Below are 14,261 nucleotides of genomic sequence, written 5' to 3' on the forward strand. Positions count from 1 at the left end.
TGCTGTCGCACAGAGGTGAACCACCTCCCGCAGCCCTGCTCTGGCCACCCCAGTATTTGAACACACACATCTGCTTTTCTCATGTATCAGAGAGAGGTGAGGTTTCAGTATTTAATTGCTACTGTGTCTAGAAGTCACATAAATGAATCCTGGGAAAGGAAGCTTCAGAACCCAGCTTCCTTCTTCATCAATCTCACAGAATATTAACTAACATTAATTTCCTTTTAAAAACCCTTTACAATAATCAAGTTTCATCTAAATTATAATCAGCCTCTGGATACTCCAAGATTCCAAACTCTGTTGAAAATTGTTAAATCAATCAGGTTGTACAACCGTAGAGGTAACTATTCCAAATAAATTTTGCCCTAAAATGTACTTCAGAATCTGGAGTTTAAAGGGACCATGCTGTTCAATCTCCGAGCTTAGGTAAAACATAGCTAAACTTTATTTTTAGTAAGTGAATTGTTAGTGAATTTAAGTGCCCACTAGGATTCCCATTTGAGATTTGCATGTGGATATTGTATGTGTACTAAGTTCTAGACCCAGTATAGTGCCTCAGGCGTACTAAAAAGGGAAAATGGACATGTGATTTGCCCATCCTGGGTGCCTGAATCTTAACTGAAATACTAAGGTAACGTGAATTCTATTTGGAAACTTATGTATAACCATACCTTAAGTAGTTCTTTAACTTGGGACTTTGTGTACATAAGCTAAAGATTTGTTGATAGTTACTGAGTTCATGATATGGAATGAAAACTGTATTCAGTAACTTAAACACAAATACATACAACTACAAATACTATTAATGGATTTTAATTGCAATTTCCAGTTCTGCCCCACTAAGGAGGAAGGGAGAACCCTTAATCTGAACGGCCAAGAAAATTGTCTCTGTTCTGGGTAGGACCTCCACATTGTTTTTCTCCTCTCCCTTAGACCCTGCTTTGTTGATCCTATCTGGGAGTGGTAGCTACTCTCCAAAGATGACCCCTCAGTAGCCATGCTTCCTGGTATGCATGCCCTTATGGAGTACCCCCTCCATTCCATCTGATCTGGCCCTGTGTAACCAAGAGAGTGGGGCAGAAATGATGCAGCTTTTCTGCCTTGGTCTCTGGGAACACTTGCCCTGGAGTAAGTCAGCCATCATGTAAGAAGCCTGACTACCCTGAGCACCATGCTCAGAAGAAGGCCAGCTAGGCCACATGGAGCTAGCTGGACATGTGAGTGAAACAGCCAACCCCTGTCCAGTCCATCCCCTGGACTGACAGTCCAGCCCAGTCAGTCCTTTGTCATATGTCTTCAGCCCTAATCACGAATGCATGAAAAACTTGAGAGAAGTGACCAGCTGAGTCCAATCAACTCGGAACCATGAGAGACATAAATTATTTTTGTAAGCCACTGAGTTTTGGGATAGTTTATTATAAAACAATAGAAAATTGGAACACTTAGCTTTCTTAACCCCTGTCTTTCTGCACTGGGATGTTGAAAAACGACATGACTGAGTTCATTTGCTCTTGCAAATGCTAATATTCCTTTTATGTAGAGTGCTGATGGGGGCTGCACCTCCCTCCCATGTGCTCTATGAAATGCCGGCTGTCTACTTGTTCATTAAAAGCCCTCTGTGTGCCTGCTTTTTTAATCCTGGGAATGGCTTTGCTCTGTTTTCCTGGCCTTGCAGCTCTTTTAAACATGAGGCTGGCTTGTGGTCTCTAAAGCAGCAGCAGCAAAACAAAGGATTATAGTCTTCAACTTTTAGCGACAAAAAGTCGTTTCCTCATCGACTGATAACTAAAGTCGCACCCACACCCAGGCAGTTCTGTGACACTCCCCATGTAATGCCTTTAGACTTCCTCCTGGCACAGCTGACTTAGGACAAAACTGTTCACATCAGCCTCATACCACATCAGTGTATGGTTGAACTATTCATTTTCGTTGTCTCTCCCAAACCTTCTGAATCCATGATTTATAGGAACATTGGATGAAATATATGAGACCCACAGAGTGCATGGAGCCAAGCATAGAATGCATCTCCATACTATGTGTTTTTTTTTTTTCCAACGGAGCTTGAAGAGAAATGTATACATTTAAAAATTTATGTATTGATTGTGATAAGACAAAGTAAATTTCTCACTTAAAAAAATAATCAAACAGTGGAATACTCTGCAGCAAAGAAAATGAACAAATTATGGCTGTATGTATCAGAGAAAGGTGCAAGTCACAATAGAATATATGGTATATGCTTCTATTTCTGTAAAGTTCAAGAGCAATGAACATCAAATTCTGTGTTTTAGGGATATATGATCAATGGTTAAATTAAATAGGAAAGCACATATATGATTATCATTGAAGTCAGGAGCATGTTAATTAACCCTTACTGGAGAGGTCACATGGGGGTCAGTGAAGGCACTAGAGAAACTGTTTCTTAACCCAGGTGGGAGTTATATGGGTATTTACTTTATAATTTAAGTTATACTTATGTATTTTAAACAATTCTGTATGAATGATGTATTTTCCAGTTTTTTTTTTAAGTTTTTGAAAAGCAGTCAGGAGACTTCTAGATCCTAGAGGTATGTTTTTAAATAGATATGCTAAGCACCTATATACAAATATGTAGTTTTTTCAGATTAAAAGTAATATGTATTCATTATAGAAAATCTATGTGATAGAGAGAAAAATAAAAATCATCCATAGGGCTTCCCTGGTGGCACCGTGGTTGAGAGTCCGCCTGCCGATGCAGGGGACACGGATTCGTGCCCCGGTCCGGGAAGATCCCACATGCCGCAGAGCGGCTGGGCCCGTGAGCCATGGCCGCTGGGCCTGCGTGTCCGGAGACTGTGCTCTGCAACGGGAGAGGCCACAACAGTGAGAGGCCCACGTACCTCAAAAAAAAAAAAAAATCCATAATCCCACTACTTTTGACATTTTGAGATAACCACCCTTGACATTTTGGTTTATTTCCTTGCAGTTTCTACAGTCTGTTGGTAACTTTCTCTCTCTTTCTTTTTTTTTTTTTAAAGCAAAATTGGGAACATACCATACATGCTGTTTTGAAAGCTGATTTTATCATGAGCATTTTCCCACACTTTGACACTTCTTTGGAATAGTAATTTGCTATTGCAACTAGCCACAGGCTTAAGGATCACCCCATGTAGTTAGTTCCCCAGCGAAAAGTGTTCTGCATTTTTGATGTTGTCAGTGCCTAAGCTATAAAAAATATGAACCGGCATTCAGAGAAAATGTGAAAATTATCTGCTCCCTGTTAGAATTTTATTTCTAGAGTTCTAATAAAATCAAAACAGAGAATATGCTCATGCAAATAAAACCTTTAGAATTTAGATCAGAGAACAATGACAAATCTTCCTATAAAAGTGAAAATTCAGCTCTTAGAAAGATGAAGAATGCTAAAACTCTGATCAGTAGACTAATAATGCCCTTTGACAAGGAATTCTTCTCTAAAGTTTTGTCATAAAAAAAGCATTTTCATGCTCAGGACAAGTTGAGGACCATAGATATTTTTAGAACCTTTATTTTCACTATTTTTAACATAAAAACTCAAGATTTTCCTTGTGTGGAATGACATGAAAGTAATTTTTTGTGTGATTCTTTGGTTGAGTATCATAGCTGTTTTTTGATGTTTATGAAAATTAGCACTAGGATAGTTTAGATACATGTAGATAATTTTCTTAATGGTTTTCCCATAGCCTTCCAACTAAGCAGTGAAACACCCTTTTTTTTTCTTTTTTTTTGCGGTACGCGGGCCTCTCACTGTTGTGGCCTCTCCCGTTGCGGAGCATAGGCTCTGGACGCGCAGGCTCAGCGGCCATGGCTCACGAGCCTAGCCGCTCCATGGCATGTAGGATCTTCCCCGACCGGGGCACGAACCTGTGTCCCCTGCATCGGCAGGTGGACTTTCAACCACTGTGCCACCAGGGAAGCCCGAAACACCCTTTAATAAAGGTATAGGAGGGACTTCCTGGTGGCACAGTGGTTAAGAATCTGCCTGCCGGGACTTCCCTGGTGATGCAGTGGTTGGGAATTTGCCTGCCAATGCAGGGGACACGGTTCGATCCCTGGTCCGGGAAGATCCCATGTGCCGCAGAGCAACTAAGCCCATGCACCACAACTACTGAGCCCGTGAGCCACAACTACTGAAGCCTGTGCGCCATTTATTAAAAAAAACAGAATCTGCCTGCCAGTTCAGGGGACATGGGTTTGTTCCCTGGTCCGGGAAGATCCCACATGCTGCGGAGCAACTAAGTCCATGCACCACAACTACTGAGCCCGTGAGCCACAACTACTGAAGCCCGCGTGCCTAAGGCCCATGCTCCGCAACAAGAGAAGCCACTGCAATGAAAAGCCTGCTCGCCACAACTAGAGAAAGCTCAGGTGCAGCAACAGGGACCCAACGCAGCCAAAAAATAAACGAAGTTGAGTTATTTGTAGTGAGGTGGATGGACCTAGGGTCTATCATACAGAGTGGAGTAAGTCAGAAAGAGAAAAACAAATACCGTGTGCTAACACATATTTATGGAATCTAAAAAAAAAAAAAAAAGGTTTTGAAGAACCTAGGGGCAGGACAGGAATAAAGACGCAGACGTAGAGAATTGACTTGAGGACACGGGGAAGGGGAAGGGAAAGCTGAGATGAAGTGAGAGAGTGGCATGGACATATATATACACTACCAAATGTAAAATAGCTAGCTAGTGGGAAGCAGCCACATAGCACAGGGAGATCAGCTCGGTGCTTTGTGAGCACCTAGAGAGGTGGGATAGGGAGGGTGGGAGGGTGACACAAGAGGGAGGAGATATAGGGATATATGTATATGTCTGGCGGATACACTTTGTTATATAGCAGAAACTAACACACCATTGTAGAGCAATTATACTCCAATAAAGATGTTAAAAAAAAAAAAGGTACAAGATCCATTCCAAACAGTTTATCTGTATGTGTTGTGGTGTAACGTATTTACCTTATTAAATGCTTTCTTTATATTTCTGTTTTTTTTACAGCTAGCATATTTTTCAAAAGTATTATTACTATAAATATCTAGGGTTTATTTAAAGAAAAGGGTAAAAGTTATATTTGGGGATATGTGTCAATAATTTTAACTCTAGTTTTTTTCAGCCAGATTACTCCTAAATATTTAGCAGTAAAAGCTAGCTACAGTGTTGTCAGTATAACGGTAAGGAAAAAAAAGATTTTTGAAGTTTATTTCAGAGTAACTGGTAATTGAAAAACTTGAATGAAAATATGTTGTACACATGAAACTTACATAAATGTTATAAACCAGTGTTATCACAAAAGAAAAAGGACAAACATGTCTCTCAGCTTTTTCTATGAAATGATGAAATCATTGTATTTGAGTTTTTGCAAGCAATAGCCTTATCAATTTGTTAGGTTTTCTGAGTGTTCAAGTCCACTAAACATATTAAGTAAGACATGATACTTATTTCTCTTCCTTACTTTTCAAAATTAAGAACATCTGTATAGGAAGTATTTACAGGTAGAACAGATGGGACTTTGTGCTTTATATGTTTGTAAAAGATGTGGAATGTGAAAAATTGATAAGTAACATAGAAGCAGTCTTACATGGCTAAATTTTGAGGTGTTGCTTCTTTATGCCTATTTTTAAAACTTAATGTAAAATCATTTGAATAAGATCATAGATTTTCAGATTTGTTTTGAAATAAAGTTATCACAGTGAGATCAATCAGTATAAAAAAAGAAGAAAAAGTATCACTATTCTTTACAGTAGAATTGGTAGGAAAGTTTATTTCATCATTTATATATTTTCCATCTCCAGTGATTTTTCTTTATTTATAATAAGATATTGCCAATCATTTAGTCATAAAGAATTACTTCTGTTATTTCCAGACAGATGTTATATTTTTCTAATTAGTAGTAGTTTATGCCTTAAAGACTAAAATAAAATGACAGTGTCATACAAATTTGATTCTTTCAACTGCTTAATTTTTGTTTTCATTTTACTGTGTAACCATAATACAAGTTTTCTCAGCCTTAGCACTATTGACATTTGGGCAGATAATTCTTAGTTGTGAAGGGCACTTCTGTGCATTGAAGAATGTTTGACAGCATCTCTGGCCTCTACCCACAAGGCTCCAGTAGCATTCCCCAGTTTCAGACATTGCCAGGTATCCCCTGGGGGCAAAATTGACTCCAGTTGAGAATCACTGCTGTAGTGTATTTACTAAAATTCTTATCATGACTTTCAGGAGCATAATTTGGAATACAGCAATGTACCACTAGTAGCTAGGCACAAAATCAGCAGAACAGAAAATCTGCTGGGCCATATTTTGGATAGTTCAGCAAAATTAAAAAGGTCAGAAGCAGTAACTACATTTCTTAATCAAAGTCAAGATTGTCTAGGTAATTGGTATGGAACAGACCACTGGGAACATTTTAGTGAGTGCCACACCGGGAAATAAAATTAGTTAATAGCTACAGATGTCATTTATGGCTGTTTTTTTTAAATCTTTATTTTAAAATGTGAAGCAGCAGGATCTGCAGAAATTAAAGAACACATGAATATATACGCAAATCAATCAATGTGATACACCATATTAACAAATTGAAGGATAAAAACCATATGATAATCTCAGTAGATGCAGAAAAGGCTTTTGACAAAATTCAACACCCATGTATGATAAAAACTCTGCAGAAAGTAGGCATAGAGGGAACCTACCTCAACCTAATAAAGGCCATATATGACAAACCCACAGCCAACATCATTCTCAATGGTGAAAAACTGAAACCATTTTCTCTAAGATCAGGAACAAGACAAGGTTGCCCACTCTCACCACTATTAGTCAACATAGTTTTGGAAGTTTTAGCCACAGCAATCAGAGAAGAAAAAGAAATAAAAGGAATCCAAATCAGAAAAGAAGAAGTAAAACTGTCACTGTTTGCAAATGACATGATACTATACATAGAGAATCCTAAGGATGCTACCAGAAAACTAGAGCTAATCAATGAATTTGGTAGAGTAGCAGGATACAAAATTAATGTACAGAAATCTCTTGCATTCCTCTACACTAATGATGAAAGATCTGAAAGAGAAATTAAGGAATAACTCCCATTTACCAGTGCAACAAAAAGAATAAAATACCTAGGAATAAACCTACCTAAGGAGACAAAAGACCTGTATGCAGAAAACTGTAAGACACTGATGAAAGAAATTAAAGATGATGCAAAATGATGGAGAGATACACCATGTTCCTGGATTGGAAGAATCAACATGGTGAAAATGACTACCCAAAGCAATCTACAGATTCAATGCAATCCCTATCAAACTACCAATGCATTTTTCACAAAACTGGAACAAAAAAATTCACAATTTGTATGGAAACACAAAAGATCCCGAATAGTGAAAGCAATCTTGAGAAAGAAAAACAGAGCTGGAGGAATCAGGCTCCCTGACTTCACTCTATACTACAAAGCTACAGTAATCAAGACAGTATGGTACTGGCACAAAAACAGAAATATAGATCAATGGAACAGGATAGAAAGCCAGAGATAAACCCATGCACATATGGTCACCTTATCTTTGATAAAGAAGACAAGAATACATAATGGAGAAAAGACAGCCTCTTCATTAAGTGGTGCTGGGAAAACTGGACAGGGACATGTAAAAGAATGAAATTAGAACACTTCCTAACACCATACACAAAAATAAACTCAAAATGGATTAAAGACCTAAATGTAAGGCCTAAATGTAAGACACTATAAAACTCTTAGAGAAAAATATATGCAGAACACTATGACATAAATCACAGCAAGATCCTTTTTGACCCACCTCCTAGAGAAATGGAAATAAAAACAGAAATAAACAAATGGGACCTAATGAAACTTAAAAGCTTTTGCACAGCAAAGGAAACCATAAACAAGACAAAAAGACAATGTTCAGAATGGGAGAAAATATTTGCAAATGAAGCAACTGACAAAGGATTAACCTCCAAAATATACAAGCAGCTCATGCAACTCAATGTCAGAAAAACAAGTAACCCAATCCAAAAATGGGCAGAAGACCTAAATAGACATTTCTCCAAAGAAGATATACAGATTGCCAACAAACACATGAAAGGATGCTCAGCATCACTAATCATTAGAGAAATGCAAATCAAAACTACAATGAGGTATCACCTCATAATGGCTATCATCCAAAAATCTACAAACAATAAATGCTGGAGAGGGTGTGGAGAAAAGAGAACCCTCTTGCACTGTTGGTGAATGTAAATTGATACAGCCACTATGGAGGTTCCTTAAAAAACTAAAAATAGAACTACCATATGACCCAGCAATCCCACTACTGGGCATATACCCTGAGAAAACCATAATTCAAAAAGAGTCATGTACCACAATGTTCATTGCAGCACTATTTACAATAGCCAGGACATGGAAGCAACCTAAGTGTCCATCAACAGATGAATGGATACAGAAGATGTGGCACAAACATGCAATGGAATATTCAGCCATAAAAAGAAACGAAATTGAGTTATTTGTAGTGAGGTGGATGGACCTAGAGTCTGTCATACAGAGTGAAGTAAGTCAGAAAGAGAAAAACAAATACTGTATGCTAACACATATATATGGAATCTAAAAAAAAAAAAAAAGGTTGTGATGAACCTAGGGGCAGGCAGGAATAAAGACACAGACATAGAGAATGGACTTGAGGACACAGGGAGGGGGAAGGGTAAGCTGGGACAAAGTGAGAGAGTAGCATTGACATATACACACTACCAAATGTAAAATAGCTAGGTAGTGGGAAGCAGCTGCATAGCACCTGGCGATCAGCTCCTTGCTTTGTGAGCACCTAGAGGGGTGGGATAGGGAGGTTGGGAGGGAGATGCAAAAGGGAGGGGATATGGGGATATATGTATACGTATAGCTTATTCACTTTGTTATACAGCAGAAACGAACACAACATTGTAAAGCAATTATACTCCAATAAAGATGTTAAAAAAAAAAAAAAAAGAACACATGAAGGTCCTTATACTATTTTGTGTTACTCTTAAATCACAGTAAGTTTCGTGGCATGCTGGAATAAAAACGTGTTTCACTCCTTTTGTCATTATATGTACAACAGGTAATGCCCAGTGCCCTGCTGGGAACATCACTAATCCAACTTCCTCTCCAAAATTTTTGACATTCTGTATCATGATGAACACTCAGCGGGCAAGCCAGTTTACAGGGTGTTTTTCCATTTAAACATATGCCAGGGAAAAAATTTAACGTAGCTATTTGAGAGAAAAGCAAAATGATTCCAAGTTTTATTAAACTGCCTCTACAGGAGGGAGAAATACACAAGTCTTAGCTGCCGGCATCTATTAAGCTCAATATGCATTTGAAAGCTAATAGAAATCATTGATGGAGCGTCCAGAGGGTAGTTGACATTACTAGGCTTCTTGAGGTAGGTGTCAAGAAGAAGGTAAGACAGGACCAAATTCTGAACACTAAGAGAGAACCCTACTCACCAGGTCTGTGTTGTTTCGTTTGCTCTGTGACTTCTACCTGCTGTGGAGCAAGGCAGGAAGGAAAAAAGAAAATATTCTTTTACATTGTATTGCATTGTAAGGTCTTTCTTGACTTTTTACTAAATGAATTGAGATTAATCTTCTTTTAAAACCCATCTCAGTGTTAATATAAGATTGGACTTGTCACGCAGGTGGATGATTGTAACTTTATTGCCATTAAAAGATTTCAAATTGCATTCATGCTTCTTTGTGCACATAATGAAAAATGGGCAAAATAATGCAGATTGATATTTCCTTAAGTCTGCTGTTTAATTCTGATGTCTGCTCTTCTACAATGCTGTGTTTCTAATTGTACACAATTTAGTGATATGTAGGAGTATATAGTTGTTGCCCATAAATAAAAATGCCAAATATAAAAACAAAAAAGTTGGTTTTAAAAAAGAAAAAAGATTGGCTTTTCTTTTAGCTTTCCTAAAATAAAATGGTTTCAATAATTTTATTCAGTAACTTCTTGATTCCTACATTTATATTATATTATTTCAGATTTTACATGTCCATCAGTTTCATGTGGAAGTTATTATTATTATTATTATTATTTTTTTAATTTATTTATTTATTTTTGGCTGTGTTGGGTCTTCGTTTCCGTGGGAGGGCTTTCTCTAGTTGCGGCGAGCGGGGGTCACTCCTCATCGCGGTGCGCGGGCCTCTCACTCTCTCGGCCTCTCTTGTTGCGGAGCACAGGCTCCAGGCACGCAGGCTCAGTAGCTGTCGCTCACGGGCCCAGCCGCTCCGCGGCATGTGGGATCCTCCCAGACCAGGGCTCGAACCCGTGTCCCCTGCATTGGCAGGCAGGCTCTCAACCACTGCGCCACCAGGGAAGCCCCTTATTTTTTTAAATAAATGTATTTATTTGTTTGTTTGTTGGCTGCGTTGCGTCTTCGTTGCCGTGCATAGGTTTTCTCTAGTTGCGGCGAGCGGGGGCTACTCTGTTGCAGTGTGCAGGCTTCTCGTTGTGGTGGCTTCTCTTTGTTGTGGAGCACGGCTCTAGGCACACGGGTTGCAGTAGTTGCGGTGCATGGGCTCAGTAGTTGTGGCTCGCAGTCTCTAGAGCGCAGGCTCAGTATTTTTGGCACACGGGCTTAGTTGCTCCGCGGCATGTGGGATCTTCCCATACCAGGGCTCGAACCCATGTCCCCTGCATTGGCAGGCGGATTCTTAACCACTGCGCCACCAGGGAAATCCCTCATGTGGAATTTATTTTGATATAAGATATGTTTTAGGTATTTAAATATGCTGTTTCCAAATGATTAACAGTTGTCTCCTCATCTTTTATTAAGTAATCTTTCTCTAGTGGCCAAAAAGAAAAAAAAAAGATTGGACTTCTAAAAGTAAAATCATGCCATGCTACAGTTGTTCAAAGAATCCTCTTAACTGTGTTAAGGGTACTTTTATGGTAGATTTATAACTTGTTTGTCCCTTTAACTGGAGATGTTCTAAAAGTGCCTAAGGCAGCACCTGGCACTTAGTAGACAATAAATAGTTGCTGAATTAATGTATGGGAAGGGGGTGTCTTGGTGTGGAAGTATTCCTTATCACACAATATAAAAAATGTTAAAAAAGTAGAGAAAAACATGTACAAAAGAAGGCATGTAACTATCACCCAGCTTGAACAGTTACCAACTCATGGACAATTTTGTTTTAATCATACCCCACCTACTTTTCCCTTCCCATATTATTTTGAGGCAAATCCCAGATATTATTTCACTCATAAATATTTCAATGTCTATCTCTAAAAGATAAGGTCTCTTTTCTTTAAACATTACATTATTACACCAGAAAAATTAAAATAATTCCTTAACGACGTCAGGTATCCTGTCAGTCTTCAGGTTTTCAATTGTCTCATAAATGTCATTTTTTACAGTTTTACATTTGAATCAGGACTCAGAAAAGATCCACAGATTGTGATTATTTAATATACAGTATTTCTTATGTATTTTTTGATCTTTGTTTTTCCCATCTTCTCTCTATTTTCTCCCTTGTATTTTATTTGTTGAAGAACTGAGTTGTTTGTATTGCAGCACTTCCCACAGCCTAGGGTTTGCTGATTGTATCCTAATAGTGTCACTTACTTAACTGTCACTTATATTCCTCTGTCTCCTGTATTTCCTGTAAACTGGTAAGGCTTAATCAGATTCAGATTCAGTTTTCTTCTTGGCAAGCCCAAAAAGAAGGTGGTGGCCAAACCATAATGACAGCATTATTGGCTTTTTGTTCAGTGCCTTGCAAATTGATTTTGCTATTTGTTGAGTATTTTCTATGTGCCTAGCAATGTGCTTATGTTCTATAGGCATTATGTCATTTAATCATATTTAAGCTTCATAATACTAATACATATCAATTTCTCCCTGATGACTAGACCTCTTATCAGGGCCAAGTAATCTTAAATGTCTTTCAAACAAACCCCTTGATGTAAACCCCATTGTCATTTATGTGATTTAATTTGGAATTCTATATGAACTTTCTTTTTACTGAATTCATTTAGAGCTATACAAAAATAACTTGCATTAAAGGCATTTTAAAAAATATTTTAATAATAAAGCTCAAAGACCTATCATATAATTGTGAATTCGTTGTACTCAAGCCTTTTGGTACTGGGATTCACCATCTGTTAACCTCACAGAGACCGATACCTAAACCGCAAATAAAGCCAACAGAATTCAGTATTTCCTGAGTTTCTTTTTCCTCTGCACTCATTGTCTTCTGCAGATGCATTTACGTCTCTTTCATCCCTTTCTGCTTTCTTTGCATGCTCACAGTATCCTACTGTTGCCCAGTGTGAGAAACTGACTTGTGATTGTAAAAGCAAAACTAGCCTTTCGTTGTTTGTTTACATATCTTTATTTTGCTCAATTCTCCCCATAGTCCTAAATTCAGTTGTTTATAAAACCAGACCACTGGCGTTCCAGACTCAAAAAATAAATATCAAATTATCTTGACTAGCTGACATTTTGAAGATTAAACTGTTGGATATGTGGCTGATGGAGAAAAAACACTAACTGACCCGAGTTGCAATTAGATACCAGAGCACTGAGAGCAAAACAGTGCAGAGAGGATCCTGTTGTGCAGCTTTACAAACTGACATGCAGGGCGTATTTTATTCTTTATATATCTTAACCTTTCTTCTCCTTTAATAGTTGTAACTTTCTCCTTAAGTTTCCAGGGTATCTATTAGGTGAAGCATTTGATTAGTTGAATAGAAGGAACATAAAGCATTGGTGAATACAGCAGGGAAATAGGAATGAATGTGAATAATTTCTTACTCTGGTTGTACCTCACTGTGAGACATTAGACAAGTAGCCAAATTCTCTGTTCTTATTTCTTAAAACACAACTATTTTACCATGCTTATTCATGAAGAACTTTAAGATTCTTATTTGAAACGCTCTTCTGTAAGCTTGTAGTAAGTGGGAATTGTGTCTTTCTTTACCTGATCTTACTGGGTGCCCAGGGTAGCATGGTGCACGTGCTTGTGCTTAATGAGTAGGTTTGGATGCTGGTGGTATTTGAAAGGTTATACATTTTAAAGGGTATTTTGTTCCCTTTTCCTTGGCAAGACCAAGGAGCTTCCTTTTCTAAGACCAGTGCTGTTTGGACTAAGTGAAAGTACACTTTGTTCTAGGAGAATTGCCATATGAAAGCCTAGAATATATATTGAGTTCTTCCAAGAAAGGGGGAAAAGTCATGTTCTAAGACAGTGAATGCTGACTTGGTGCTGAATGAATGATTGTTATGTGCTCTTTTACTTACAGGCTCGCTTCTCATATGTGCGAATGAAATATCTTTTCTTTTCCTGGTTGGTGGTTTTTGTTGGAAGCTGGATTATATATGTGCAATACTCTACCTATACAGAACTATGCAGAGGAAAGGACTGTAAGAAAATAATAGTAAGTATTTTTTATTTTCTAGTATATGGAAAAACCTATTTTTAATTGAAGTACAGCTGATTTACAATGTCATGCCAATCTCTGCTGTACAGCACAGTGACTCAGTTATACACATAGAGACATTCTTTTTTTTATATTCTTTTCCATTATGGCTTATCCTGGGAGATTGGATATAGTTCCCTGTACTATACAGTAGGACCTTGTTGTTTATCCATTCTAAATTTAATAACACATTTAAAAACCTATATTAATAACACATTATATTTACTACTATATACATGCTAAAAAAATTTTTCAAAAAGTAAAAGTTAATTTGATTTTGAGTTGTGCTGAACTTCTTAGCATTTTGGTATGACCAAGTTAGTAGGACTGTTCCCCACTTTGAAAAATCCAGTATTCAGAAATCTGAATATGTGATACAGACTAGTGTGAAAGCATTCTTATTACAAAGAGGGATTTTTGTTTTTCAAATATACTTGAATTTTAGTTTACTGTAATCAGATGGGTTTTTTAAAAAATAAATTTATTGATTTATTTTTGGCTGTGTTGGGTCTTCGTTGCTGCGCATGGGCTTTCTCTAGTTGTGGCGAGCAGGGGCTACTCTTCCTTGCCGTGCGTGGGCTTCTCATTGTGGTGGCTTCTCTTTGTTGCACAACCTGGGCTCTAGGCGCACGGGCTTCAATAGTTGTGGCACACGGGCTTAGTTGCTCTGCAGCATGTAAGATCCTCCCGGACCAGGGATTGAACCCGTGTCCCCTGCATCGGCAGGCGGATTCTCAACCACTGCACCACCAAGGAAGCCCAGTCAGATGGGTTTTTAAATATTTATA

The 14,261-nt window shown here is 38.1% G+C and overlaps 1 protein-coding gene across 1 annotated transcript in view; it reads left to right on the top strand.

Moving 5' to 3' along the window:
• Positions 1–14,261, top strand: part of DIPK1A (divergent protein kinase domain 1A) — a 123,185-nt gene that overhangs the window by 70,449 nt on the left and 38,475 nt on the right. The window contains exon 2 of the mRNA XM_081226581.1: positions 13,297–13,431. Within this exon, the coding sequence (XP_081082707.1) occupies positions 13,297–13,431 (135 nt within the window). The remainder of the gene's footprint in view (positions 1–13,296; positions 13,432–14,261) is intronic.

Source organism: Mesoplodon bidens (assembly GCF_964165515.1).
Source record: "Mesoplodon bidens genome assembly, chromosome: 2".
In the NCBI taxonomy this organism is placed as follows: Eukaryota; Metazoa; Chordata; class Mammalia; order Artiodactyla; family Ziphiidae; genus Mesoplodon; species Mesoplodon bidens.